Source organism: Chamaea fasciata, unplaced genomic scaffold, assembly GCF_029207755.1.
Source record: "Chamaea fasciata isolate MVZ Bird 193981 ecotype frontalis unplaced genomic scaffold, bChaFas1.0.hap1 SCAF_16, whole genome shotgun sequence".
Lineage (NCBI taxonomy): Eukaryota > Metazoa > Chordata > Aves > Passeriformes > Sylviidae > Chamaea > Chamaea fasciata.
This window is the reverse complement of record NW_027094101.1, coordinates 1140311-1167427: the sequence shown is the minus strand read 5'-3', so window position 1 is coordinate 1167427 and position 27117 is coordinate 1140311. Positions and strand designations below refer to the sequence as shown.

The 27117-nt window shown below is 42.9% G+C and overlaps 1 protein-coding gene across 2 annotated transcripts; it reads left to right on the top strand.

Annotated features, from left to right (window-relative positions):
* Nucleotides 1-265: 265 nt before the first annotated feature.
* On the top strand, nucleotides 266-26873 carry TXNDC11 (thioredoxin domain containing 11). 2 transcript variants are annotated; one of them, XM_066197719.1, is made up of 12 exons: nucleotides 266-426; nucleotides 3638-3854; nucleotides 4552-4649; nucleotides 6480-6609; nucleotides 13151-13244; nucleotides 14384-14496; nucleotides 15459-15659; nucleotides 18084-18867; nucleotides 21308-21453; nucleotides 22106-22215; nucleotides 23546-23626; nucleotides 25974-26873. In XM_066197719.1, the coding sequence occupies exons 1-12, from the start codon at nucleotides 281-283 to the stop codon at nucleotides 26599-26601; spliced, it is 2748 nt and encodes a 915-aa protein (XP_066053816.1). In that variant the 5' UTR covers nucleotides 266-280; the 3' UTR covers nucleotides 26602-26873. The 2 variants fall into 2 exon arrangements, with proteins under 2 accessions (XP_066053816.1, XP_066053817.1); XM_066197720.1 differs by lacking the exons at nucleotides 266-426; nucleotides 6480-6609 and having other exon boundaries at nucleotides 3773-3854.
* Nucleotides 26874-27117: the final 244 nt, after the last annotated feature.

The window sequence follows — 27117 nt, the reverse complement described above, 5'->3', positions numbered from 1 at the left end:
AGCGAGGAGCGAGCACAGCAGTGGCCGTGCCGCTCGTCGGGAGGCGGGCGCGGCGCCGCCCGTGCCGGCTGTCCCGGGCCCGCGGGCCGGCGGCGGGGCGCCGGGCCGGCCGTGCGCCTGCTCGGGCGGGCGGACGTGGCGGCGGCGGGTTGGCGGGCGGAGCGGCCGCCCGGCCCCGCCCGGCCCGGCCCGGCGCGGCCCGGCGCCTCACGGGCGGGCGCTGCGCGACGTGTGCGAGCGGGAGCGGCCCGGGCCCGCGGCCCTGCCCCTCGGCCGGGCCATGTCGGTGTGCGGCGGCCCCGGCGACGCGGCGGCCCCGCGGCTGAAGCCCCGCGCCGCCCTGATGGCGCGGCGGCCCGAGCTGCTGTGCGGCGCGGCCATCGTGCTGGGCTGCGCCTTCCTGGTGGCCCTCAAAGTCACCTGCAGGTACCGGCGGGGGAGCGCGTTGACGCGGGGCCGGCCCGGGGGACGCGGCCGCCGGCCCGCCGCCTCTCCTACAGGCGGTGCCGCCCCGCGGCCTGGGGCAGAGCCGCCGCCGGGGCCCCGGTCGGCCCCGGCGCCGTGGACCCGTGCGGCCGGGCCGCGCCGGGCACGGGCGTCCCCGGGCTGGGGGTCGGATCCTCCTGCCGGGCGCCGCCGCATGCGGTCCCCAAGGCAGCTGCGACCGGCCCCGTGCCGGGGGGCGCCGCGTCCCCCTCAGCGGGCTGGCCGCGGGGCGCGCAGGGGCCACAAGAACGTGGGTGGGGAGGGAGCGGAGTGTTCCCGGGGACTTCTGTCCCGCCGGGGTGTCGTGCCCTGGCGGCAGATCCGCGGGGGCACCCGCTCCTGCGGGCAGTATCAGGAGATCCGGGGCAGTGTCTGGGCTCTGCTCCCTGGGGCCCTGGAGTGGGACGGGAGGCAACGGGCAGGACCTGCTCCCCGGAAAGTTCCACCTGAACACGAGGAAGAACTTCAGTGTGAGTGACCGAGCGCGGGGACAGATTGTCCCGAGAGGCAGTGGAGATATTCCAGAACGGTCTGGACGCAATCCTGTGCCGTGTGCTCTGGAATGACCCTGCCTGAGCGGGCCGGTGGCCCCAGAGGACCCGCTGTGATCCCTTCCAGCCTGCCCCGTCCTGTGGCCCTGTGACAGGCACGTTGTTGCGGTGGAGCTGCTTTTGCTCGTCTCCGGAGGTAGCGGGGACGTGGCGCTGCTGCGGGAGAGCCGAGGGGGCTCGGGGCTGCAGCCCTGCCCGCAGCGCGGCGGGGACCGGACCAGTCTGGCCTGGCTCACGTGTTGGTGTCATCGCCCCGCTTTGCCTGCAGCTCTTTGGGACAGAAATCCGTTTCGTGGTTCCTGTGCCGCTCTGCTGGTGCTCCTCTGGGAAGCTGGAACTCCCTTCTTTGCGCGGGACTCGGCAGTTCCTGTTGGCCCGGGGCTGGCGTACGGGGAAGCAGGAGGTGTTTGTACTGGAGGGGCGGGGAGCGGCGGCAGTGCGCGGCGGGCACCGGCTGCTCCCTTCTGGAGCCCAAACCCGGGGCTGGATCTTCCCGGTGGGTTTTAGGTCAAGGTGACTCTTGGGTGCTCCAGGTCATGCTATATTAAGAACATCTGCTGCGCTTGGGGTTTAATTTTGAGGTTAGGAGAAGGCTACAAGGTACTGATTATGTCCCTCTTGCACAGCATCTGACAAATTTTTGTTCCACGAAACACTTGATTCGCCGATAATGCTTCTGAAAAATGCTAAGGCCTTTGCTGGCCTGTCCACAAAGGGTGGATGACTTGAATCGGAGTGAATTTGAAGTCTCTGAATGAGTGCCTCTGCATGGCTGTGCCTCCATTCCAGGAGACTGTATTTCCCAGTGACCAGATAATGTAGATGCAATTGGAAGCTCTTGCCATGTTTCAGAATGTATTGTGAAGGAATTCTGAACATAATCACCTCCCTGGTGTTAGGTTACTAAGAGAATAATACTTTTTTATATACTTAAGGTGATGCTTCCTGCTCTTCTCTCTTTAAAACCTGCGTATTCCTCTCATTTGACTGCTAGCTGTGTTTGAATGCTCACAACCTGAATGTGTTTGGAATGTGGTTCTCACCGCCCTGCAGTCTAGAAGTTTGAGTGAAAGGGTTCAGCTTTTCAGACTGTAGTTAAATAGACAAACTAATATCAGGTAGATATTCCCTGTTTGGTTGCTGTCAGAAACAGAGAAAATTCAGGTGCAAAAATTCCTTGTGCAGTTTGGAGCATGGTTAACTGCACATGTTAACTATAAATACAGGACATAGTTTCTCACCATATGTCAGTGTGATTTATTGGCAAGACACCAGGGCACAGGTACTACCACTGCTCTTACAATATATAACTTTGGAGATCAATGGATTAAAAGTACAGGAGGGGAAAATTCCGGTACTACAAGGCAGTCCATTAGTGGGATTTGAAGTCTTGCAGGTTTATCGTGACTCAAGGAATAGCCAAATGAGAGCTGACCTAGCATGGGTTGTTATGGATAACCTGAATTATTTCTGGCACTATGCAAATGCCTTTGAGACAACCCCACTCTCAGGACTGTGCAATCAAAGGGGCTGCTGCTCCTGTTGGCACTTGCGTGTGCTTCCCTGTATTACCAGGGTGTTCTCATGGAAAGTTTCTGTAGGCTCTGGCAGCAGCTAAATCACACAATCGGTGTTTTAATAAACAATTTGTGATTATTATGTTTGTGTAATCGTTTCTTAAGTAACGCTCGGTTTATATGAGTGTAAATTTTAGGGTTTTTTTTACGGAAATTAGTCAAGGTATTCTATCATATGTTTGGTATTGAAGAGGAAGACACTCAGCAAATCTGCTTAAGCAGCTGTTAGCTATTGATCTATTCTATTTTGGCTTTTAATAATTACTGGAGTTTATATCATCTTTGAAGGTAGTTGTGTAGTTTCTGACTCATTTGTGTCACGGGACTTCTGCTGACGTGTTCTACCCGTTCTTGCAATTTGGAGCCAATTCATTATCTAATTTTTAAATCTCACGCTGTAATCCTTGGCCCAGTCATTCTCTTTCGGTCAAATTCAGTAGAGGAAGCAGAGGTTTTAAGCACGTTGAGGTTGTCTGTTTTCATTAAACTAGATGGAGAGGAGAAATTCTAGCTGCTGTATCTGAAGAAGCGTTGTGCTTTCGGCAGCTGATCAGCCTGTGTCTGCCAGAGCTCACACTGGGTCGTAGGCTCTGTTTATACAAACAACACATCACAAAGCTTTATCACCAGTATCTCTTTTCTTATCAGGGTGCTGTTACCTAAAGTACAAGTGTTAAAAGGATGAGGCCAGGGGAGAAATCAAAAGAAACCACTCTTCCTGGTAATTTTATGCTCTGCAGCAATCAACCATAAGAGTGTGAGCTAACGTATCCATGAACGCGGTGCATGGTATCGGAGTGTGGCTTTCTAAAGCTTGTGAGGGGTGATCTTTAGATTTTTAAAGTATTTTGTGAAACTAACTCAGATAACTCAAATTGTAGTCGTTTCGCATCAGTTTCTAAAGTTTTGTCATTGCATGACTTTTGCCAAGAATACAACTTCGGGCTTTGGGCACACCTTTTTAACTACAAACACAAACAGTCTGTTCAGTCTCGATAACCACTCTTAATTTTCTTCCTGCAGCCGAGCAAAAGACGTGACAATGCCAGCGAAGCTTCCCGTGAATTTTTTCTCCACAAGATCTCCAGTCATTGACCTGTTTCGGGGGCAGCTGGACTATGCGGACCAGCTCCGGCAGGATTCCGAAATCGTGCTGTATTTCTTCTACGCGCCGTGGTGCGGGCAGTCCATTGCAGCCAGAGAGGAGATAGAACGGGTGGCCAGCAGATTGTCCGACCAGGTAACTCCAGAGGAGATACCCATCTTAAACGTGACCTGATAGCTTTTCAGTGTCCAAGCCGATACTGATTTCTGGCTTCTCGTGAGAAACAGTAGGACTTGCATGCTCACGTTTTAGGGAAACTTAGTTTTGCATACAGAGTGGTAGAATAAATTGAGACAGCCTCTCATTCCTGCTCAGTCGACTGTTATTTCTGCTTTTGAATGGGGAAGCCTACAGGTTTCTTGTTGTAAAGCTTTTTCAGATTTATTCACCTGCCTTCCACGGAATTTGCTTTCAGTTCTGGGATCCTTGGAGACACTGGTAATCACATAAAGATTGTAACCATAGCACTGCTTTCAAACAGTTGGGTGCCTGTGAACACTTTGCAGGTCCCGCTGTCCTAAACCTCCACTTGTTGAGCTCCACTCTGCAGAAAAAATAATTAATGTGGGTTGTGATTAAATTGATTAATTTGAAGGATTTAGATTAAGAAGCTTGAAAGCTAAAAAGAATAGTGACCGAAAAGATTGCTGTCGCAAAATTACCAAAAGAATTTTAAAAAAAGTCTGTCTGTGACAGATATAGAATACTGAGTTGAAAAGGCTCTGAAAATAGCAGATGAAATGGATTGGAAAAAGGTACATCAAGTACATCTTGGATAAAGTAGGTCACAGTAGCGTACTCTGTTAACTGTGATTTCTTACCTGCTTTGCAGGTGCTGTTTGTGGCTGTAAATTGCTGGTGGAACCAGGGGAAATGCAGGAAGCAGAAGCATTTCTTTTATTTTCCTGTGATACACTTGTACCATCGGAGGTAAGATTTTGTATGTACAGTCTGGGGTTTTTATTGTTGTTTTGGGAAACAGAGATACCACATAAAGGGCTGCATTTTCAAAATGTTACTTTTCTGGCTTCAGTAAATAGTTTTTGGGTAGAATCTAGGTGAGCTCATCCTGTATGCTACTCAAGGGCCAGCTAGGGCTGTAATTGTCAGTTAAATGACATGCTGGGCAATTCTTCATCCTTATGGAAATTTTGGGTTGCCTGTGCATCTCCTGGAAGTTCTGCCTCCAATGAAAAGAATTCAGAGTTACATATTAATTTCCGATGTCTCTGTGGATGGATTATAACAACTGGTCCTAATTTATAACAGCATTAAAGAATGTACATAAGGGTCGCTGAAAGTGGAATTTAAATGCACAGCATACTGAAGACCCTGTTCTAATTTTGAGCTCTGCACTTACCTTTTTATTCCCCCAAAACTATGATATCATTGTACAACCTTTAATATAACCTCACTTTTATTTTTTAGTTTTTGTATGTGTTATTTTTTTCTTCTCTGTGTGGAGCTCAAGGTAAGGAAACACAGTTCCTAACACTGCATAGAGATGTTTATCCCTTGTATTTTACTTTTTATTTTGCTGCTCTTGAACTGCAGCTCTCTTTCATTACAGAGGCTGATTTTGGTTTGGAGGGGAATTCATGCACTGAGGAGGAACAGTCCTGGTCTTTGTTAGCTGAACTTGTAATAGACACGAGACACTGGCATAATTCAAATGGTCGTAAAAGAACCCTACAATCCCACTGGGATGTACACTGAAACTTACTTGACCTTGAAATTACAACCCAGTAGATGGATGCACTCGGTGTGGTCAGTAACTTTAAACAGAGTTACAACAAGATGAGGTGTAAATCCCTATTGATAGTTCATAGAGTCCTGAAGTCAGTGCACCCCTCCTGCCTGGGATACTAAACCTCACATGTGGTGCCCTGGGCATGTGGCATGTTGAGCAGTGAGGATTCCTGTGAAGACAGAGGTTTGTAGTAAGCAGATGTGGGATGTAGAATGATCTGGTGGGCTCCAGGAGACCGTTTTGAGGCACCTCAGTACAGGTGTCTCAGTGCGAGCTGGGGATTATCCAGTGTGTGCAAGCGCTATTAAAAACGCACCGCATTCGATTCTTCTGTGGAAATGCACTAATTCTTTATGCTCTTTGTGTTTGATTTCATTTGGGACAGTGATGCTTTGTCCAATGCAATGGTAATTAGGAGGAGAACCTCTGGAATTCACAGCTGCCAGCCCCAGCCCTTATGTTTTAGCACTGTCTAACATCATGTGAGCTGTTTTATCAGATGGCTGGGGGGAAGACTGGAGCTTTGCCGAGTTTGTTCATCAGCAGCGCAACTGAATTTGTCCCTCTTTACTGATTGCTGCTCATAAAAGCCTGTGCAAAAATGTTGCACCTTTTCAGATTGATACCGTTTGAGACGCAGAAAAAACAAGGGAAAAGTGTGACTTTTTTCAGATTGCATTTTTAAGCCACATGTGTTTATGTCAGAAAAAGTGGAGAGATACATGTGTGGTCATGTAATTTATACCTGAGTTACCAAGTTCTTCAACGGGACTCAGAAGTGGTCTCCATCCCTCCATGCTCACCAACACTCTGCCCCTTCCGCGGATAGTCTGGCGCTTCCCTCTGCTAACACAGCTCCCTCATCGGTTACAGACGCCACTGGTAAAACACAGAGAGCAATTCCCTAGAGGCCGAGCATGCTGTCTATGTAACTCCTGTCTGCCACCCCCAGGAGGGACTCTCGACTGCTAATCTAAGTCTTAATGTTCTATTATTTTTTTTGGTACTAGTTTTGGACCAATTGAATACAAAGGCCCTATGAGTGCTGTTTATATTGAAAAGTTTGTTCGCCGGGTGATGACACCACTACTCTACATCTCGTCTCGATCAAAATTACTAGATTTCCTCTCAAATTATGAGGTACTTGTCTCTCTTCTCTAGCTTTACCGCTGTGGTTCCAAAAGAGTTTGACTTGTTTAAGGATTAAATTTGATCTGATCCAAAGTACTAGTTTATTTTCAGGATCCTGAAATCAGTGCCCTATAAGTTTGTTAAAATCGTAAGGATATGAAATGACAGATTCATAATGTTGGTTCCCTGTATAGTTACTATTATGATTTAGTGATGCTCTTGATTTACATTACTTTAGTGTGTAGAGACAACAATCAAAGTTGTTACCTCACCAAAGTGTTACGTACAAACATGAAAGAAGGGAGAAATCTTTTCAGAAAAATCTGGCGGTCTACGCTGGGACAGCATTTGAGAAATATATAATCATTACTTTAACTTGTAAACAATAGTAAGCTTTTCTAGCAGGATAAGTCTTTTAATTGGAAATAAATGTGAAACCAGTTGAAGCAAGGGCTCCTAATCACTTTGTATGCAGTAACTTGATGATTTCAATCCGCTGGTACATGGTGTTTTATTCATTTTGCTCTCTTGTGTTCGGGGGTGCCAAGATGGGTAGCAATACTTGTGCAATAATGACTTGCAGTTAGACAAAATGCGCTTACAGCAGAGCCATTTAAAATCCCCTTTTAACTGCTGATTCTTGTAGTGCAGAGCGCAGAAGTACCGTAATGTTGGTAAAGCCCAAGCTGTGAGAGCCGTGTGGAGAACCTGGAAACCAAAGCAGTGCTGTGGCAGTGGGCACCGCGTGGAGGGACCCTGCAGCGTGCGGGGTGGAGCGGGGCCTGTGCGGCTCGGTGGCAGCGGCCACGGTGCGGGGGACACGCTCTGGGGGTTCCTCTGGGCAGCTGCTCATGCCAGGAGTTACTGCTGGGTTGGGTTTGCCAATGGTTTCAGCCGGGCCTGTGAATTGGGAGTGGCGAGTTGTGGCCTGTCTCTGGTGCTGGTACCTTCTGTCATCACAAGCAATTCTGTTGTCCTTCCATTGCTTCAGCTTTGCTGTTCAAAAATTCTAAAAGATCTCTTTGCCTCTTACAGAGATTAGAGGAAAGCCACGCTTGGTTTTTGGTTTGTGTTATTTCTTGGTAGGCTGCGGGAGGTAACCAATGAGCTAACTTAACAATAACTAATACTGTCGTTAAGCTTAAATTTGCTTTACAGTAAGGGGTGCACTTCTGCTGGAAAAAGAAGATAAAAGACAGATTTAGGGGGCAAAAAAAAAAAAAATTAGATACTGCTTAGCAGTTGAACAGATACTTTTGTTTCTACATTCAGACTTTCCCTCTTCCTGTGCTGGAAATTCTGTGGCTCCAAGTGCTGAGTTGCTGTTTGTGTTCAGCATTTGTTGGTTCTCTTTTTTTCTGAAATGGGCCAAGAACAGAGGCTGCCCTGCTTTGTTGCCCCGCTGTCATTCATGCCTGAGGTTCTGTCCCAGACCGCGGCTCCACGTGCTCAGGGTCTTTCTTGCCTTAATTTGTGCAAGAGGAGAAGGAGGGGGTACAAAAGTAACGGATACAGAGAAGGTGAAAGAGACAGAATTGTTTGTGAAGATGGATGCAGGGAAAACTGTAGACACAATGGAAGAGTTAGTTTTAAACTAGAAATAAACAGATTGTTTCATCACTTTAGTCAGAAATGTGAACGTTTTACCACGTTTTCCACTCGAGTTGAGAAACTGATACCTCTTGTAGGAGAAGATACAATCTAGGGGCGAGTCCTGCCTTCAGGAAGTGAGAATGTTTGGGGAATAGAGTAGGTTATGGGAAATTGGGACCTGTATGGCACAACCTCATTGCTATTTTGACATCCTTGGCTAGTGTCTTCCTTTGACTTTCGATCTTCTTTGTATAGAAAATATTGGATTTTGGCAGAATGGAAAGGACAGAAGAATGTCAAGGACCGCTGTTGGGTGCTTTGGCCGCTGTGCTGGTGGACACGTTTTCGTGATTTCACCGGAAAGCTAATTAATTTCAAGCTCACAATAATTTGAAGGATTTGTCATCATCACGATCTAATTTTCAGTCTTGTGTTCTGATAGCAAATAGGTTCTGCGAACTAGAAGAAATACTGGTGAACAGAATCCAGTTAAACGTGAGAACAGGCGGTGTTTGTTACTTGGCCTTTTGTTCCTCCACCTAATCACGACTGTCGTGACATGCCGCGTTGCTGTCACTAGACGGCGCTCAGGCCCCAGGGAAGAAAATGGTTGAGCATCCTCTGATGCTATTTGAGGTTGGTTTCTTTGGGGTTGTGGAATGCTGCTGGTGTAAAACTAGCAATGGATGAGAATTAATTTTTGAGAGCGAGGAAAATGTGCCATCTGGAAAGCAGTTAAAATCTTGGAATGCTAAGGAAGATCAAAGTGAAATGAGCAGAAAGATGTGCAGTTCCTGCTGCAGCTCAGGGGACCTGTGAGTACCTGCAGTCGGATTTCTTTTGTTTTCTTACCTGCAGAGATGTGACAGTTTCATTTTAATCCATTTTAATCCAGATAGTTTCATTTTAATCTCTCATTCCTCCTCTGACTGCCCCAGCTGCTAGAAATGTCCTCGGCCTCCTGAGGCACAGAGGAAGAGACAGGAAGCCACTGTGGTTAGACAAAAAGCTTCACTCATTTGTGAAAATTAAATGTCTTCAGGGAATTCATCATTTTCTGCCTTCAGGAGCAGTAGGAGAGGAGTTGGTCTCTGCGGGAGGTGGCTGCTGTGTCTCTTAACATGATGTCAGCTTCCTGCTTTGCTGTCTTTGTGTAGGAATGCTTCCTGAGCATCAGCCAGCTGGGTAGATCTGACACACGGGGATTCAGCTGGCTCTCGTGTGGTGCCCAGGTTAAATGATGATGTGAAAATTTGCTTTCAGCTCTGCGTGCACAATGATTTTAACATCGCTGGGAAATGATGTTCAATGTGAATTTAATCTAGTATCGGTCAACAGTTTCTTTGCATTTCTGCAGTACGGATTTAGTGCTGTGTAATATTGGTTCTTCTGTTCCCCAGAGAAGACATGTTCCTTTCCTCTTGCTGTTTTCCTTGCCATGTTCACAGATAAAATGAGGCAGAAACTGCCTGCCTGCACGAGTCTGAGGGCCTGAAAAAGTCACCTCCTTTACTTCAGTGCAATCTAGCCAAAACATTGTTTAGAAATTACAAATTGGGATAGACGTAACTGGAGTATTGAAAGCATTTGTCCAGTTGTAAACTAATCAGTAGCTGTGGGATTTTTCCTATCTCCTGTTCCTATTATTTGACTTCTTTTGGCCTTTAACTTTCAGAGCTTTTTCATTGCAGTCATTTAATGCTGCCTTTCTACAGCTGCTCAAGTCAGCTGTAGTTTCAGTGACGTCCACCAGCCTCTACAAATTTTGCTCCTCACCCTTTTTTCCCTTTTCTGAAGTGCTTATAGAAATATTGAACTGGTTGAGTATCAGTGCACATCCTGGCTGGCTGTCTTTGGCTGCTGAAAAACATTAATCTCTGACTTTCATCTTTCCTACTAATCTGGAAAAGGGCCTTCCATGTTATTTCTTATCACCTTAGTTTCTTCAAGAGTGGTTGGTAACTTCTTCTAGACTTTAGGGAATTACAGCATGCTGCATGGAGTCATCGGTATGCTTGCTTATTCCTTCCAAGAGCTGTGATAGGTTTGAGGCTGGCTCAGTAATAAAACTGCTGGCTTTTCTCCAGTAGAAATTGCTTATCTGAAAATCTCTGTTCATTCTTAAAATTTCCACGAACTTGCTGTTTGGTAATTGTTGAGATGCTTGGTAAGTCTGTTACTGATTTAATTGCATCCCGCATCACTTTCCATTGCTGTGGTGTAGAGACCCCACAAGAAATAGCCTTCACCGCAGTTAATGATTTTGTATTTCCATGGATGAGTTTCATTAGGAGATAGCACCAAGAAGTCTTCACTAATGACATCCTCAGAGGTGTTCCAGCGCCCTTCATACAAACTCTTGGTTTGAGACGGAGCGAAGGTGGTTTCCTGGAGAGAAAAGCTCCAGCAGGCTCCACTCTAGCAGTTCCCGTGCTCCTAAGCACCCCTGTCAGTGTTGATTCCTCCAACTTCAGACAGCAGCAGGTTCAGCTGATTGCTCCTAAGTGCCCGCATGGCGGTGGGTACCCAGAGCTGCACAGCAGTGGTTGCCTGGAAGCAGCTGCTCATCAGTTACAGACTGGATGTAGACATCCTGAACTGTTTGCCGCCGGCTGTTCCTGAGTTTTGGAGGGTTTTGAAAGAAGGTGGGAGCTGGTTTTGTCCAGCTCTCCTTGGTCTACGTGTATTCCAAACCAAGGAGCTCTTGTTCACATTGAGACACCTCTTCCGCGAGACTTGAACCTCACTTGTTGTTACTTGGAATACCTGGAGGCATTCAGTCTGGTTAAAAACTTCATCCTCACAGAAAGGAAAACTCTTGGTACTTATGAAGAAATGCAGTATTTTAGTCCCTTTCCTCATATGTACAATTGCACCCTGTAACAGGGCAAAAAACTTTAACTGGTCTGGGATGGTGATTAAAAGGACGTTAATTAACCAGGTTACTGATTAGGCATAGAGCATTAGTGAGTAGTAGTATCTATAGTAGTGTAGTGTGCATTAGCATATAATAGCATATATTCTCCAGCTACAATTTTTTTTTAATTGAAAAAAACACTTCACAGAAATTATCTTTGGGAAACATTATTCACAATCTGGAAATCTTAAGCTTCTGTTAGTGTAAAGCAGATCTGGCAGTCTGAATTAGAATGTTACCTTTTAAATAACATTATAAATACTTCTGCATCTGACTTCTGGCTTTTTGCCACATTTCACTGTCACTTTTGACTCTCCTTTCATTCACTGTTTGGTGTCCTAAATTCACTTGGTACAGGATTAGTGTTCAAAAATGGTTCCAGGAAATGGGAAGCTCAAACTTTGATTATCTTATCTGTCTCCTTATTTTGGTTCAGTTGAATACTTTCAAAGTTTTTTAGAAGGAATTGTTTCTTTTTACTGTCTTAGTTTGGAACTAAGAGAAAAAGGTGAACATTGATTACTAACCTGTATGTTGTTGTAAAAAGAACACTGAGTGCTATTACTTTGCTGGGTTTTTTTCACTGCTGTTTTATTTCTGATTTTTTTTCTTCTTGATAATTATGGTTGCAGAAATTTCCCTAATTGCCTGTCACTCATTTTCATTATTGATAATTTTCTTGGGGTACCTCATGAAGAACCTTTATGAATAAGGGGTTTATGCTTAGCATTCATCCATGAAAGAGAACTCCTGCCTAAAAAGAGAAGTCATGAGTGGGAATAGGCAATGTTGTTATTGGTGAACGTCTTCAGATTGCTAACTCATACTGAATTAGATCAGTGCGTTAGGCTGATACGAATAACTGAATTCATATTCATAATAACAGGTAAAATGTATGTTCATGTTTTAAAAAGAAATTCATTTTATATGTAGAACTCAAAAAAACCCCCAAAACATAGGCAGCCTCTGAAGTACCAACTGGAAATCCTCATGTGAGGGTGTATTTGCCACACAAATGGGTGGCAGGCGAGTCTGGAATCTTCTGTTCCACAGCAGCCCCTGGAGTGCTCTTGCTTTGTGTGTCAAATGCCTTCTGTCTGCGCTGGTGGAACTGAGAAACAAGTAACACCAAGTCACCACATGCCATTGCTTACTCTGTCCTGAAAGTTTATCAGGAACATTTGACTAATGAGTCAAAAGCATAATTAATAGTAATTTTTAACGGATCATATTTTGAAAAATTTAAAATGAAAGCTTAACTGGAGTTTTGGAACAAGAGAAATCTAGAGCGTGTACCTCTTTTTTCCAAGTCAGCTTCTCCCAGATTCTCCCCTGAATTTACCAGGAAGTCATTCACCTGAAAAAATCAGAAGGCCTGTTCTGGGATGAGTCTTTTAAATTTGGAATGGTCTATCTGAATTTGAAGAGCTTTATGGATATGTAGATGGGTTATGGAGATCTCAAGATTTTTGTGCAGTTGGTCTCTCACTGACTCTTGCAGGATATACTGAAAGGATTTACAGTGACTGTAGCTTAAAGATGGGATGAACACTCAGCAGTTCAAGTATTCACACACAAAATGTGTGAATTCATATGTAAATACTAATTATGTGCAACATAAACCATCAAACTGTTACTGCTTAAGCCCTTTATACTCTAAAAAATTATACTTGATATTCCAGTTCTAAAAGAAATCTTCATGATGCTTGTGGTTATTACCTTGGTGCTGGAACTGGTTCAAAAGAAAGTTGCAAAGCAAATTTTAATTGTTTTTGGTGAACTTCAGCATGGGAAACACTCCATTAGGAACGTAGCATCCATAGAGCCCCTCTCTCTTACATAAGCTTTTGAATGACAGCTTCATTCTTTGAATGAGAACTGATTTCGATCCAGTCCTTTAATATTAAAATTTTTGTTGCAGCATAATGTGACTGCTCTTCAGTAAACATTGCTGTCTTTTAGGAGTCTGTTGTGTTTACTGTAGTCCCATGTATTTGTACTTGAAAATAGCTTAATTAACTCTAATTCTTATTATTTCAGCCTGGAGTTGTGGGATTTTTTGAGTTCAATGCTTCGCCTCAACCGCCTGGTTATTTAACGTTCTTCACATCAGCATTACATTCATTAAAGAAAGGTAAAAGCTCCATTTGCATAATTAAGGGTGTGTGTGGATGGGTTATGTCTAAGTGTTTCAGTAGTTTCTTGCAATATTTTGTACCTTAGGACTTAATCCCTTCTGAGTGTGCCTTGGTGTTGCTCTGAGGCTGTCTCATTACAGCTGAGCATTGCTTCCATGAAAAGCTTCTGATGTGATCAGCCTGGATTCCCTAGGCCAGAGCTCCCTGAAACCCCCACGTGTGTATCTGCAGCCCACCCAGGACCATAACCAGGCTCACACGTGTTAAAAGCGGATCCGGGAGTCTTCGTCCTGCGCAGTGTCGGGGGCACTGCGGTGGGCTGGGCTGTGTCAGCCCCCGGTGACTGCACTCGGTGTTGCCGTCCTGGCTGGAGTTACAGAGCTGCTGCAAGGCAGCCTGAGAAGGCCTTTTCCCCCTCTTGTTTGCGTTTAAACGGGCAGACTTTGTGATGATTAACACCTCCTTTTTGGGTCGTGAATTTGGGACAGGCCTTTCTTAAAGTGAAAAATTAACGTTTTATGAATATTCCTTCCTGTCAGCAGATGAAGGAGATGCATACGTTTTTCTTCTTATTCATACTTATTCATTCTTATTTTCTACTGTGCCACTGATGTGATAAAGAGCCTGTTCCATATTTTGTCCTGTGATTTTCACATTTGTACGTCGTGTTGCTTCTTTGCACCATGAAGATAAGCAGCCTATCTTTATGTGTACAGGTACAATGTAGAATATATATTTATAAATAATATATATTTACTGTAAATGTACCTCACTTAAACGATGTTCATGCCTTTCCCTTCCATGTATCCTCTTGGCCTTTGAGATGCCATAAATCACAGCAAGGTGCATCTGATTCTGTACAAACATCAGATTGTGTAATTCCTAAGCAAATGGAGAATTTGGACACTTGAGGTTCCACGGACAGCACTCTACACCTGGGGTGCAGAAGGGGATCGTGTTTGTACTTCTTGCCACCTTTCTTCTGCCCTAATGACCAGTTTTGGCAGTCACTCCTCACAGATTTCCGTGCCTTTACACAGCACCGTTGTGTGCTCTGCTTTGAGGGTGCTGTTGCAGGGGAGTTCAGAGTGTGTCATTGTATTCAAAGATTGCAAATGCGCAATTTGATTTGCAGATTACCTTGGGACGATCCGCTTTGGAGTGGTCACGGATAAACGTGTGGCAGAGGAGATCTCCCTGGTGCACTCTGGCAGTGTGTACTTGCACAGACACGCCAACACATCCCTTGTGAGTATTGCTCTGTGCTCTAGGGACTCTGATTTGGTACGGGGATGATCAGGGATCAGAATTAGAAAACTACTCGAATGAGGATGTGGACAAAGATTTGGTGGAGGGAGAGTAGGAACAGTGAAAACTTCCATGTTGGCTTAAAGGTATAACATGGCACTGATTAGAGAAATCACAGGAATTAAATTAATTGAAAATATTACTCTTAATCCGTGTGTCCTGCTTTTTGAAAAGTTAAGGCTGAAAATGCTAACTTTCAGATTTACTATCTGGCATAGAGGTGCTGCCTACCCACACTGGCACCCTGAGTGTAAACTCCATAAGGATAGGTATTGTGATGTGAATTTTATTCAATTGAGACTAGGGAAAATAGGGATATTTCGGGTGAACTAACATAAAATACATAAAAATTTCTTTTTTTATACTAATTATTTAAAATAAACTTGCCTTAATATATTAAAATTGTTCCTAGAACTTGTGAGCACCTTTTATTATAGATTTCTTTCCTTTGCATTCAGGAATGAGAAATAACCAGTTTTTAATGCAGCCCTAATGTTTGAGTCTTTAAAGGCTAATTTAAAACAAGTCAATATGGTGACTGAATAGCGGGGGGAAACGTTCTAATGTTCCATAATTAAAGTATGTGATGATTCCACCTTTGAGCTCTTTCACTTACAGAGAAAATTTGTACTATTGAGAAAAGTCAAGATTATAAAGATGTAGTAAAAGAAAGGGGAGCTTCCCTGGTAGAATCCTTTTTGCATGTGGATGTTACTATAATCTGAAGCAAAGCTTTGGAAAGCTTTCCCAAAGGGAAAGAGTGTACGAAATGCTGAAGTTTGCTGACACTCATTGCATTTAGAAAGAGAGTTCTGGTCACTGCAGTAGCAAAGCATGCCATACTGAAGAACTGCATTTGTTACTAAATCAAGTGAGGACAAATCTATTTTTCCCCCTCCGAGGTCTATCCAAAAGACATCATGAACTTCACTGCTGAGAACATCTGCAAGTGGGCTCTGGAGAATCGGGAGATGCTCATACGCTGGCTGAGACCACATGGTGGGAAAAGCCTTCTTCTAAACAATGAGCTGAAGAAAGGACCAGCACTTCTCATATTTATCCCTTACAATCCCCTAGAAGAAATTCATCCTCTTTTAGATGAAGTAAGTGAAATATTTTTTTTTTACTTCAAAAATACTAAAACTTGACAGCTGTAGTCAGGAGTCTGAGCTTAATTGTGACAGATCCCTCATTTTGTCTCACTGTTCCAAGTACCTGGTTTTGTTGAAAACCGCTTTCTCAAGCCGTATTATCACAACTCCCTACACTGGTTTGCATCCCACACGACAGTGCCTTTGTCTCACTCAACAACTGTTTAGAGGAAGCATCTAACTCTTCCTTGGCTCCTCCTTTTTGTGGTGGGTGCAGTGTAAGAGATGCACATCTTTGCCAGCTGGAACTGAAGACTTTTTTTGTCCGCCCTGTTCTACTTCTCCTCTCCTGTCTTTCCAGGGGTGCTTGTGCAAGGAAGAATGGATCTTTTGTAAAAGCAGACAGTGTTATTTGAAATACAGCCCGACTGAACCACTCAGAGCCAGTCTGATTTTTATATCCTGTGTGTTCCTTAGTCACCTTCCAATCTGGACTGCCTGGGACAGGAGTTGGTGGAGCTGTGCAGAAATGAGATAGGGAAAAGAACTTCGCTGAAAACAAACAAAAAAAACTTTTTTGTCCCTGGGCCATTTTTCAGCTGGAACCCGTCATCCCATTTGGTATGACACAAAGCTGCAGGTCCCAGTGTGATCACACAGCTCTAGGCAGCGTGGCACAGACAAGTACCTGTGAAGGACCAAAAGCAGGGCCGAGTTTTTGTGACAGTGCTGACTGACTTACATGGCATCTGTGTCCTGGAACGTGTCCTTTCCACAAGGAGGCCTCATTAATATTGCAGGAATGAAAGTAACTTCTTACACAGTGTTTAGCCAAACTAGATAGACACAATAAAAGGCGCACTACACTGCTGTGAAGTAGGGTTGGGGAAATCTCTGCCTGGCAAAGAGCTGCCATTACTCTTGTAGTAACCTGTCTTCTTTATTAAACCTGGCAGGCTTTATTCAGGGGTGCTTGTCACAGATGAAACATTTTAGTGACAGGTACCACTTATTTAGATCAAAGCAGTGCAGCACAAGGTGGAAGTTTCATTCCAAATTTCATTCTACTAAATAACAGTGTTTATCAAAATGTGAAATGAGATAGAAAGTAATTCCAGTTGCAGGACATTTCCAGTTGTCCTTGCATAGCTTCACTTTGACAGACAGATATTATGCAACTTGTTTACCCTGGGAAGAGCTGTTTACTGCAGCCAGCCTGTGGGTTTCATCAAGCAATGAAACCACTGGACTGTAATGCAGTTGCAGAGAGCAAGGCTCTCAGGCTGAATGTTGAAAGATCTCACAGCAAATTTTTTTTCTGATCGCAGCTCATGGAAATGAGATTTCTTACTGCACATCTGGTTTTCTGTTCATGACCTCTTCTCAAGTTTCTCGAGGTACTCCAAACCTCCAGGCTAGGTTGTAATGTGAGGGGACAAGTTTTTTCCAAGTATGCAGTTCAGCCTTTTCAGGATGAAAACTTGCAACAACTAGTTCTAAAAGACCGCAGCAAAGCGTTGCTGTAAGCCACATGTTAATATTGAGGGTCCTGTGACACAGCAGCTCTCCTGGGATTTCAACACCCCTTTGATAATTTTAACAGTTTCTGTCGAAGTGTTCTTCTGTAGGCAGTGTGTGTGTGTTCTGTATTTTGTTTAGTGTGTTAAGAGGGTTGATAGGAAACTTCCTCTTTCATTTTTCTTTCTTTCACGTCCTGTTACTTGTGTCCCAGAAAGGGAATTCCTTGTATGGTCCATACACGTGCCTTTTTCTCTGCTTGTTTACCCTTGGCTGTGAGTAGCTAGCTGGTGACGTAGCATAGGGATGTTTGCATGGAGGTACAGGCTGGTTTTTTTCCTGTTTTCTTTCTTCCCCCAAGAAGTTACAATGTGCAGAGTACACCTGGAGGATAACAACTACATGCCCGTGGTTGGGAGGATACAAACATTGCTTCAGCACTCCTGGTGATTTGTTACAAAACCTGTGCACCACCTATGCCAGAAGAGATCTCTATTTCCTTTTCATATGGGAATGCTTTCGTTTATTTTCTCCTCCTACTGGAAAAGGAGGGAAATTCAGGAACCTCTAGTCAGTAATGCTTCATGTAGTGGGGTTTAGCCATAAAATGTATGTTATTGCACTGTAGGAAATATGTTGCAGAGAGGACCTCGCAATCTGTGTGGTGGGCTGAATAATATTTTAAAGTGACTTTGCTCTGTATAGTCAATGTTTATAGGCTGAAATATCTGAAAATTGAACTTTGTTGTCAAGTCAGAGGCCTCTGTAATTTTTTGGAAGAACAAAGATTAGTCAGCTTCATGTTTCTGATATTCCATCTCTAATTGCATATAATGTTGTTAAACCTGCAGCAAATAGCTGCATTAACTATGTACAGTTAATCTTGATTTTTTTTCTCTCTTTTGCTCCCCCCCCTAGATTACCAAAGTGGCCTTGGAATACCACAAGTGTAATAAAAGCCAGGCAGCTGAGCCAGATCTTCAGCACGTAGGAGACTCTGATTCACCAGCTTTTGGTTCCTCTGTAACAGATGCACATCTGAAGTTCTCCGAAACATTTCCCATAGCCAAGTCCCCGTGCTGTAACACGGTGGTGCTTCCTCAGTGGCACTCCATCTCCAGAACTCACAATGTCTGTGAGCTCTGTGTCAACCAGACTCTTGGGGTCAAACCAAATAAAGTCCACGTGCCACACTGTAACTTTTTAGAGATAGAAGCAGCTCTGGACTCTTTCTACCTCCAGGAACATACCTTTTTCCAAGTAATATCGAATACCATAGAATGCAGCAATTTCCTAAGTTTCTATAGTCCCTTTAGCTATTACACTGCATGTTGCAGGACAGTAAACAGGCATTTTTTAAGTTTCATTAGTTCTGAGAAGACCATCTTTCAGACCCCCAAAGTAGCATTTTCTTCCCATGGGAAGAAAGATAACACTCAATTTTCTATTCCTCACATTGAGGATAGGAATTGTTTTATTCCTGACCTTAATATTAGTAGCACGAACATTACTGGTCTGAGCTGCAGGACCAACAAAACCTTGAATCTCTATCTACTGGATTCAAATCTTTTTTGGATATACGCAGAGAGACTAGGAGCATCAAGATCTACTCATCTTAAGGAATTTGCTGCCATTGTTGACCTGAAAGAGGAAGTGCACTATGTCCTGGACCAGAATCAGTCACTTGTTGGACCTACCCTGGGTACAGTATTCATTATACAAATGTTTGCATTCAGAAAATTGTGTTTCCAAGCAGGAATGGAAAACTTAATGCCATTTTGAAAAGTGAGACTGCCTTGTCAAGTGAACAGTGTGAATTGTAATTTATTCTATTCTACTTAGCAGTTAACCAAGCATTTATGAATGATTCTGTTGGCTAGAACAGAATCATGTTCTAAGTGACGGAAGAGCTAAGTTCCTTGTACCATAAGTAATTTGCTTTATAAGAAGTGAACCTTGAAACGTGTGATTCTTGACTGCCTGATGCATTGGTGGAATTGGTAAAATCGAAATTAACTTGTGTGTGGGAAAGCATTTCTGCTCATCTAAAATACCTGATTACAGAAGCCGTTTGTATGTTAATGGTGTATTGGTGTTTGCTCAGCTGTTCTGTGTACCAAAATACCACAGAATTCTGAAAGATACTGACCACTCAGCAGCAGAGACTTCCCCACCCTCTTGTCCTCTGAAACCGATTGAAATTGCTTTCAATTTATTTTGAGAAGTGTGTGTATTTTCAGGGTGACAAGGTAAAGCTCTGAAGTGGTTGTGGCCAAATCTGCCTATTAATATACTTCCTGTCTCAATTGGAGGAGAAAACAAACAAAAACGAACAAAACAACCCCCCAAAACAAACAACAAACACACAAACCCAAACAAAGCCCTGACAAAACAACCCAAGGATTGCAGTTCTGATTTATTTGCAAGTTTGTGACTAAGACAAAATATTCCTAACTGTGTGCATTTGCCTGTCATCCTGATGTGCAAATCAGAGTCTACCTTCAGAAAATACTGGATTTCTGAAGGTTAGCTATGTAGGTAAACATGGAAGAAAATTCAGCTGCTAAAAGAAATTGCTCAAGAACATATATCACTGTAATTCTTACAGCACCAATTACGTTTCCCTTTTGCCATAAATGTAAGAATGAAACTATGCACAACGTGGAATAACTAGCCATGTTCTTATTAAGGATCACATGCAGCCCTGTATCCCGTCTCTATCCCAACCCCAGGAAAAGACTCTGGAAAAACAACGAAAACCTCAGTGACCCCAAAAGGATACTTAGGAGATATTAACATCAGAATGAGGATGTGTGAATTTCCTTCCCCTTTGTGCTGCCAGTACTTTCTGTCTCAAACATTTTTGAGGTCACAGGATTTCCTGAGCATGATGAGGGTTTCTCTGCAGAGTAACGCTCAGTACATTTCTGTTCCATCATCCGACATCCAGAAGACTTTTGCTTCTAACACATTTCATCGGAGGCTCTGATTTACGATTGGGTTTTGTGCTCTTTATTTTAGTTTTGTTTTGATTCCTTAACATCTTAACTTAATATTTCATAGTATCAAAACAGATTGGTGCCTAATACCCTTGTCAGATCTCAGTCTTTACAGATGGTTTCTGGAAATTCAGGAATATGTCTTTTAATTAACCCCTTCCTTTCAGTTAATATTCAATCATGCACAGATATTCCAGATATGGAGATTGAAAAGAAAAAAAGCCTCTTTTGGCCTGGTGTGAGAATTAAATTAAATGTTAAATAGTAAATAAGGACTTGCTGGATAGTAAATAAGCAAATGTACTGCTGTTCACATTTCAGAGATAAAACTGATGATCTGGTATTTTGTACGTCTCTACAAAAGTGCCACTTTTACTTAGGCCTAGCTTTTACGCTGGAAATAAAAGCACAGAGTTGTTTCTACTTGATCAAACAATTATTTTTATCGTTTCCCATGTTTTATATTTTGTCTTGATTTTTAAATTATTTTTAATGCACAGAATAATACTTCTCTATCAAATTGAGAAGAAGGATATTGCTGATACTTTACAGCAATTTAGAGAATGTAGTTCAGGCGAAGGTAGTAGAGGGCTTTGGAGCTTATTTTAAACTTTTACTAGTGGCCAGCTACTTGTTAAATATCTTAAAGGAGAAAGTAGAACAAAGAGGAAAGTGGCAGACAAAAGGGGATTGGTCATATGGTATGGGAATAGCAGATATCTGAAGGTCAAAAGAAAAGAATTGCAGAGAAAGTAATTAAAAATAGAAGAAAAAGTGCAAATAAATGTGGAACTAAGTGGAGCCTTTCAATATAGTGGAGAAGTTTGAAAATGGAGAGGTTACTGTTTATGACTTAGCAGGTGTTTGGTTAAGAGAATAGAATATTATTATTGTGGCACTTTGACACGAGAATGAAGTCTGGTGTGGAAGTGACAAGACTGTAATGAGGAAAAGAAAAAAAAAGGTGAAGCTTTATCCTCTCTTTTCACATTAGTTGTATTATTCGAGAGTTGATACCAAACTGACATGAAACCAGATTTCAGTTTGCACGTTCTCCAAGTTCTTCTGAACTCTAAAGCAAAAAGCGCCAAACTCACCTCCGCAAAACCGAAGTAACTTTGTTCCGTATCACTTTCATTTCAGAGAACTTCATTAAAAATTTCAGCGTTCTCTACAGTCCCTTGAAAAGGCACCTGGTTGATGACCCTTCAGTCCACTTCCATGAGGAGCACGTGGTGACTGAAGTGACGACGAACACCTTCCACGAGACCGTGTTCCTCAGTGCCAAGGTAACCCCTGCTCCCTCCGCGCCTTTCTCCAGACAATGGCACGCATTGTAGGGAGGGGGCGTTCATTTTGGTATGCTTGTAACACGAAATGCGGTGTTCTGAAAGAATTCAAAAGCTTCCCAGTTGCATGCCATGACAACAGATGTCATCCTGAGTAGAGTTAAATTGCCTTGACTTTGTAAAAGGTGTGATAGTAAGGAGGATCCGGTGTCATTCAAGCGTGCAGTGAATGTCTGCATCTCCGGTTGGTTTCCAGCAGCCCCAACCCCTCTTTGCCAGTTAGAGGCACAAAGCAGAGGTCTGACATCATTTTTCCCCCCACATGACGTGTACAGTTAGTGTTAGATATACAGGAATTTGAGATTGCAGAAGAATCTTGGGAAGCGTTTGGTGTATTTTCACTGAAAGGGAACGATCCTAAACTAAATAATCTTTTATTTTGACTTTATGGAAGGAGGATTCCCCCAGAATTTTTGTGTGGTAACTCAGTAGCCAGCAGCAGTTAATAACTTACCATCAAATTCATTAATATTAGGAGAATATTGGCTTTCCCATTTCAAGAGTTCCCATGCTAGATGGAGTGAAAGCCAGTCCTGCTTTCTGCAGATTACCTCCAGTAGATAATCAAACTCTTCCCTATTTCATTTTCCAGAATGTCTTGCTGCTGTATTACGCACAGTGGTGTGGATTCTGTGCTTCTCTTAATCACATCTTTATTCAACTTGCTCGGCTTCTGCCTCCCGACAGTTTCACTGTGGCAAGGTAAAAAGATTCTAATTTCATCTCTCTAGAATACTGTAAGATCACTGGGGTCATCAGCCCAGAAAATACTTTTTTCTCTCTACTACCGTGCCAAATAGATGGGAATGTCATCTGCTTAATTTCTCTTTGAATGCATTTTGTTTTCCTTTGTATAGATTTGGTGGTTTTCAATCTCACTGCAGTAGTTATCCACTTTCATTCAAATTAATTTTTAAACTGTGCAATTAACCTTGAAACTTCCTAATTGCAGGCAGTGAATCCATAACGTAGTGATGATTTGTAGCAAATAGTAATATGCCATTTGTAGCCGTATATATTTGTTAGCAACACTATTTCCATCACAAGTCTAAAATGATAACCTACACCCTACGATAAAGAAAATAAACTCTATCCCAGCCAAAACCATTTATAGAAATATAACTATATAGGCATGTGTGTAATGTATATTTTTAATACATACGTTAAAATATATCTTTACATATCTTATATGTAAAAAAGACCTTGCTTTCTTTGGTGCTTCCAGTGTTATTAATGTTTCAGTGCAACTGAAACATTTTTGTTCATGTATGTGATAATAATGCAGACAAAAAATGAATCAAGCCCCTGATTATAATTGTGGCTTTATTGCCACAGATGTGATGCTATTCCCAGGGCTACACCCATTCTGTTGCCTGACTTGAAAGTTCTCTCCTTCCCTCCATTATTTTCACAGCAGTATTACTGATGTGATTGTCTCTTTTGTTCTGTAATAATTTGTAATTATTGAGCCTTTGATTTGTGGAAAGAAGCCCTAAAATGCAGAAGAAAACAATAACAGTTGGACCAAGTGTTCTTTCTACTCAGAGCTTTCGGAAAAAAAGTGTCTTTAAGAATGTGCTTGTCCTTGGAAGAAGCAAAATAATTTACTCCCAAAACTACTCAAGGGGACAATATTAAGAGAGGTACTTGAGGGCCAAATAATGACTAAAAAGAACTTGCCTCACGTTTGGCGTGTCTGTCTCAGAAGGAAGGGGTGTGCACAGCGCGTTCTCTGCGCGGACACGGTGAGCAGCTGGGGTTCAGTTGCTGGCTGACAGCAGTTGCAGTACTGAATGTATTTTTCTAGAGAAAAAACCACACAGGTATTTGTTAAACTGAGAGTCATCATCTTCAATATTGGTCGTGAATTCTGCTGACTCATATGCACAATGTATTTCTGGCAGAACCCATTTAGATTTACTTTCACGGGTACTTAAATTTCCTTCTTCCCAATCCCTAAAATGGCATTTTACAAGAAAACGCAGATTGTTCATCTGCCTGTTCTCTTCATCAGTGTGTCTTCTCCTCACAGGATTGATGTGTCTCGAAATGACCTCCCCTGGGAATTTATGACAGACCGTCTCCCAACCATTTTATTTTTTCCTCATCAGAGGTAATGTAACTCTTTTCCCTGTGGATTTTTAATTTCCATTGTACTAAGCTGCAGTAATTATCGGGTCACACGTCTTAGAAGAGAAAAAAAGCCAAACAATAATTAATTTCTGTATATGCATTCTTAGTTCTTGCATATTCTAATGAAAAAAACAAAAACCCACCAGCAAAACAACAAAATAACCCAATCAACACTCACAGATTTCCACACTTCTCCCTCTAAGCCTCTTCCCATCAGCAAAGGGGAATTCAGACTATTGGTACTGGGCACTTGCCTAAGACAAAATCTTTACACCTATGCCTTAAGTTTTGCCACCCGTGTTTTAATCCAATACAGGAGTTTTGTTTATATCAGTTGTGAGCCACCCCAACTCCCAGCTGATCGTCTCCCTCTTTCTTTTCGTAGGTACTCATTTTGTCTCAGTCTCTGTAATGCTCCAGACAGTCTCTGGAGGGACAGACTGAATGATTTTATTATTTTTGTAATGTTCCAACTAGTTTTATTAAGGTACTTTACCTCTAGTGATTGCCTGCCCTCCTGCTTCTCCTCTCCAGTGTTTTTTATATTTTGCTGCATGTAGATAATCAAGAAAATTCGGATCTGACAGTACTTGTAGTGCCTGTAGCACTGCTAGAGTAGTCATTGTGTATATAAAGGTGCCTCTTATCAGGGCCTTTTATGCAGCTTCTTATCCATTTGCCTCATGAGACAGTTTTTGCAGCTTAACTCTGTTCTCAATTTCTTCCCACCACATGCTGTTAATATTTTGTTCTGCTATTTGTTTTAAATAGCCTGTTAGCTTCTTTGATACATGCTGTAGTTTTGATCAATAAAAATGGATGAGGATGTGGTAAAGCATTACCACAATATAATGAGTCAATTTTGATTTAGCGTAGACTGTTTTTTGCCTTAATTATGTCATGATTCATTAATCTGGGATGGGAGCTGATAGTCAGCTGAGCAACTGCTGATGGTAATTAGAAGAGTAACTTGGTACATCACCAGGAATCTGCAGGGGAGGAAAACTCATGGTGCTCACTCTGCCAGAAATAGCTTAATCTTGATGTGCAGGAGCCTCATCTGACTGAGGTTCTTGAATTATTGATAAAATCTGGTATCTGTCTTCTAGCTGATGTACAGTAAGTAGTTTTCAGTAAATGAAATGAAATGGTTTTATATCCCACATGCTTACGGGTTGAGTTTTCCAGAAGGCATTTTTGAGGGAAGGGTAATTGGTAGTGGAGGAACTCCCTTGTTCCAGATGCACGTTGTAACCAATTCAGGACATCATGTCACGCCCAAGGGGACACGAGAGTTTTCCCTGGCGTGTCCTGTACAGGAGCACCACCAGGCTTTAGGCATTAGACTTGAATCTGGCTTTCTTGCTTTGCAGTCATTTTTGTTTGGGCTCCTTCTCTGCCCTTTTTCTCACATAATTAACCCATACCCGAATGTATGCTCCTGACCATTACTCTAGTCGTGAATTTGACAGCCAGAGGGAAGCAAACTAAGCTTTTCTTCCTTGTTTTGATGGCTGCCTCAAGGAAGAGAGAACATGCTGCTGACTGGCCAAGCTGGAGCAGAGCCAAAGTGATGAACTATTAGCTGGCTTCCCAGCTGTAGAGAGTGAGGTGGAAGTGCCCGTGCTGCAGGAGGAAAGGACGCTGCGTTACACTGGAACGTGCTGAGTGAAAGGCTGAGGAGGGAACTGCTTCAGAAAGAGAAGAGTTAGTTCCAGTCTGGTCCTTAGAGGACAGTTCAGTCTCCTGTGTGTGCACAGGGTCCACCAAGGGCACTGGCGGTAACATCTGTCACAGCTGGAGCTGGTGTTTTTTAGTGGCTGGTAGTCCTGAGGAAGAAATTTGGTACTGGCTGGTTTTGGCCTCTCTTGCCCTGCTGTAACAGTTTATGCCGTCGTAGAAAGCAAGGGGGCTTGCTTACCTGCTCCACGTGCTGGGCTTAGTGTTCACAGCTTCAGGGGGGAAACACCAACAGGAAAACCTTGTTTGGTCTGCTCCCTTCATCACCTCTGACGTAAAGACAACGCAGTAAGAGGAACAAGTAACGAGATCTGGATTTTTTTTTTTTTTTTTTTTTGACAGCAAAAGGGCCTTACTTCTGCCTAAAGTGACTGCTTAAAAGCAAACTGCACCCAGACTGGAACACAGGGAAAAGTGTTCATCAAAAGCAAATCTGTGTGCTCTAGCTTTAGGACATGAATTGAGGTTTCTCTTAGCTGCTGTACTAACCATACTTGATAAAAAATAAGGTATTAAGTTGAACAGCAGATGCTTAATGTCCTTAACCTTCCCAGGTATTTTACTATTAACTTCTTATGTCCTTCTAGGAAGGAGCAAAGCGTGAAGTTTCCTGAAGACTTTTCAGTTAACCTTCCTAATCTCCTGAAATTTATTTTACATCATTCAAGTCATTCTTCTTCAGAGCCCTGTACCAAAGAATGCCTACATAAGGAGTCAGTTCTACAGCAAGGACACATATCACACTTAGAGAGAGAAATTCAGAAGCTGAGATCAGAAATCAGTGCCCTTCATCAGGCCCATGACCAGCTTGAAGCACAGCTTTCTGAAGCCAGGAGAGAGGAGCAGAGACTCCAGCAGCAAAAACACACACTGGAAAAGCAGCACAAGACTCTGCAGCTCCACAGTGACCAGTTACAGGCCACCTATGACCAGAAGAATCAAGAGTTATTAGAAATGGCTGAAAAGCTTCAAGAATTAGCTGATGCATCAGAAAACCTCCTTAAAGAGAATGCTTTACTGAGAATTCTGGTGGCATCAAGAGGAGGAAAGCTACAGAGCAAAGATGAAATTGAAGAACCCCTTCAATCTGAGCAAACGCTTTCTGAAGATAATGAAATATCACTTTCAACAGCTACCGCTGCTTTAGAGGAAAAAAGGATTGATAATACTGATACCATAGAGACAGAGCACAGTAATGGAAATAGGACAGAGTAATTGCTTACACCAAGTCAAATGATGCAGTATTGGGTAGGTATTTATGCAAATTTTATTGACATTCATTGTAAATAAAGACTTCTTCCCCCATATGATCTAGAAAAAGAAAAATCAAATGGAATATTTTTGTATACTTGAACAACTTATTAGATACCCCCATCTTAAGAGAAGAGAATGGAAAACACTTTCTGCACTTTACTATTGCACTAACTTGCAAACAGCTATCCATTTAAATTAAAGATACTGGTTTGTAGGGCCAGCAGTGTGCAGCACCTCCGACTGAGGACCAGTTTGTTTTCACTGGCTTTCTCTTACAGCTGCTAGAATGGGAATCAGACCTTTGATTTATACTTCTCCATAATTTCTGAAGTTTGCCCTTTACACTGCATTCTCTTTGCTGAATTAAAATAGATTCTCCATCTGTGTAATCAGTAAACTTGAATGGACACAGTCATCTTGCTACAACTGCTCTGTTCTAGAACGTCAGCACTTTGTATCACTTTTGTACACTGGTAT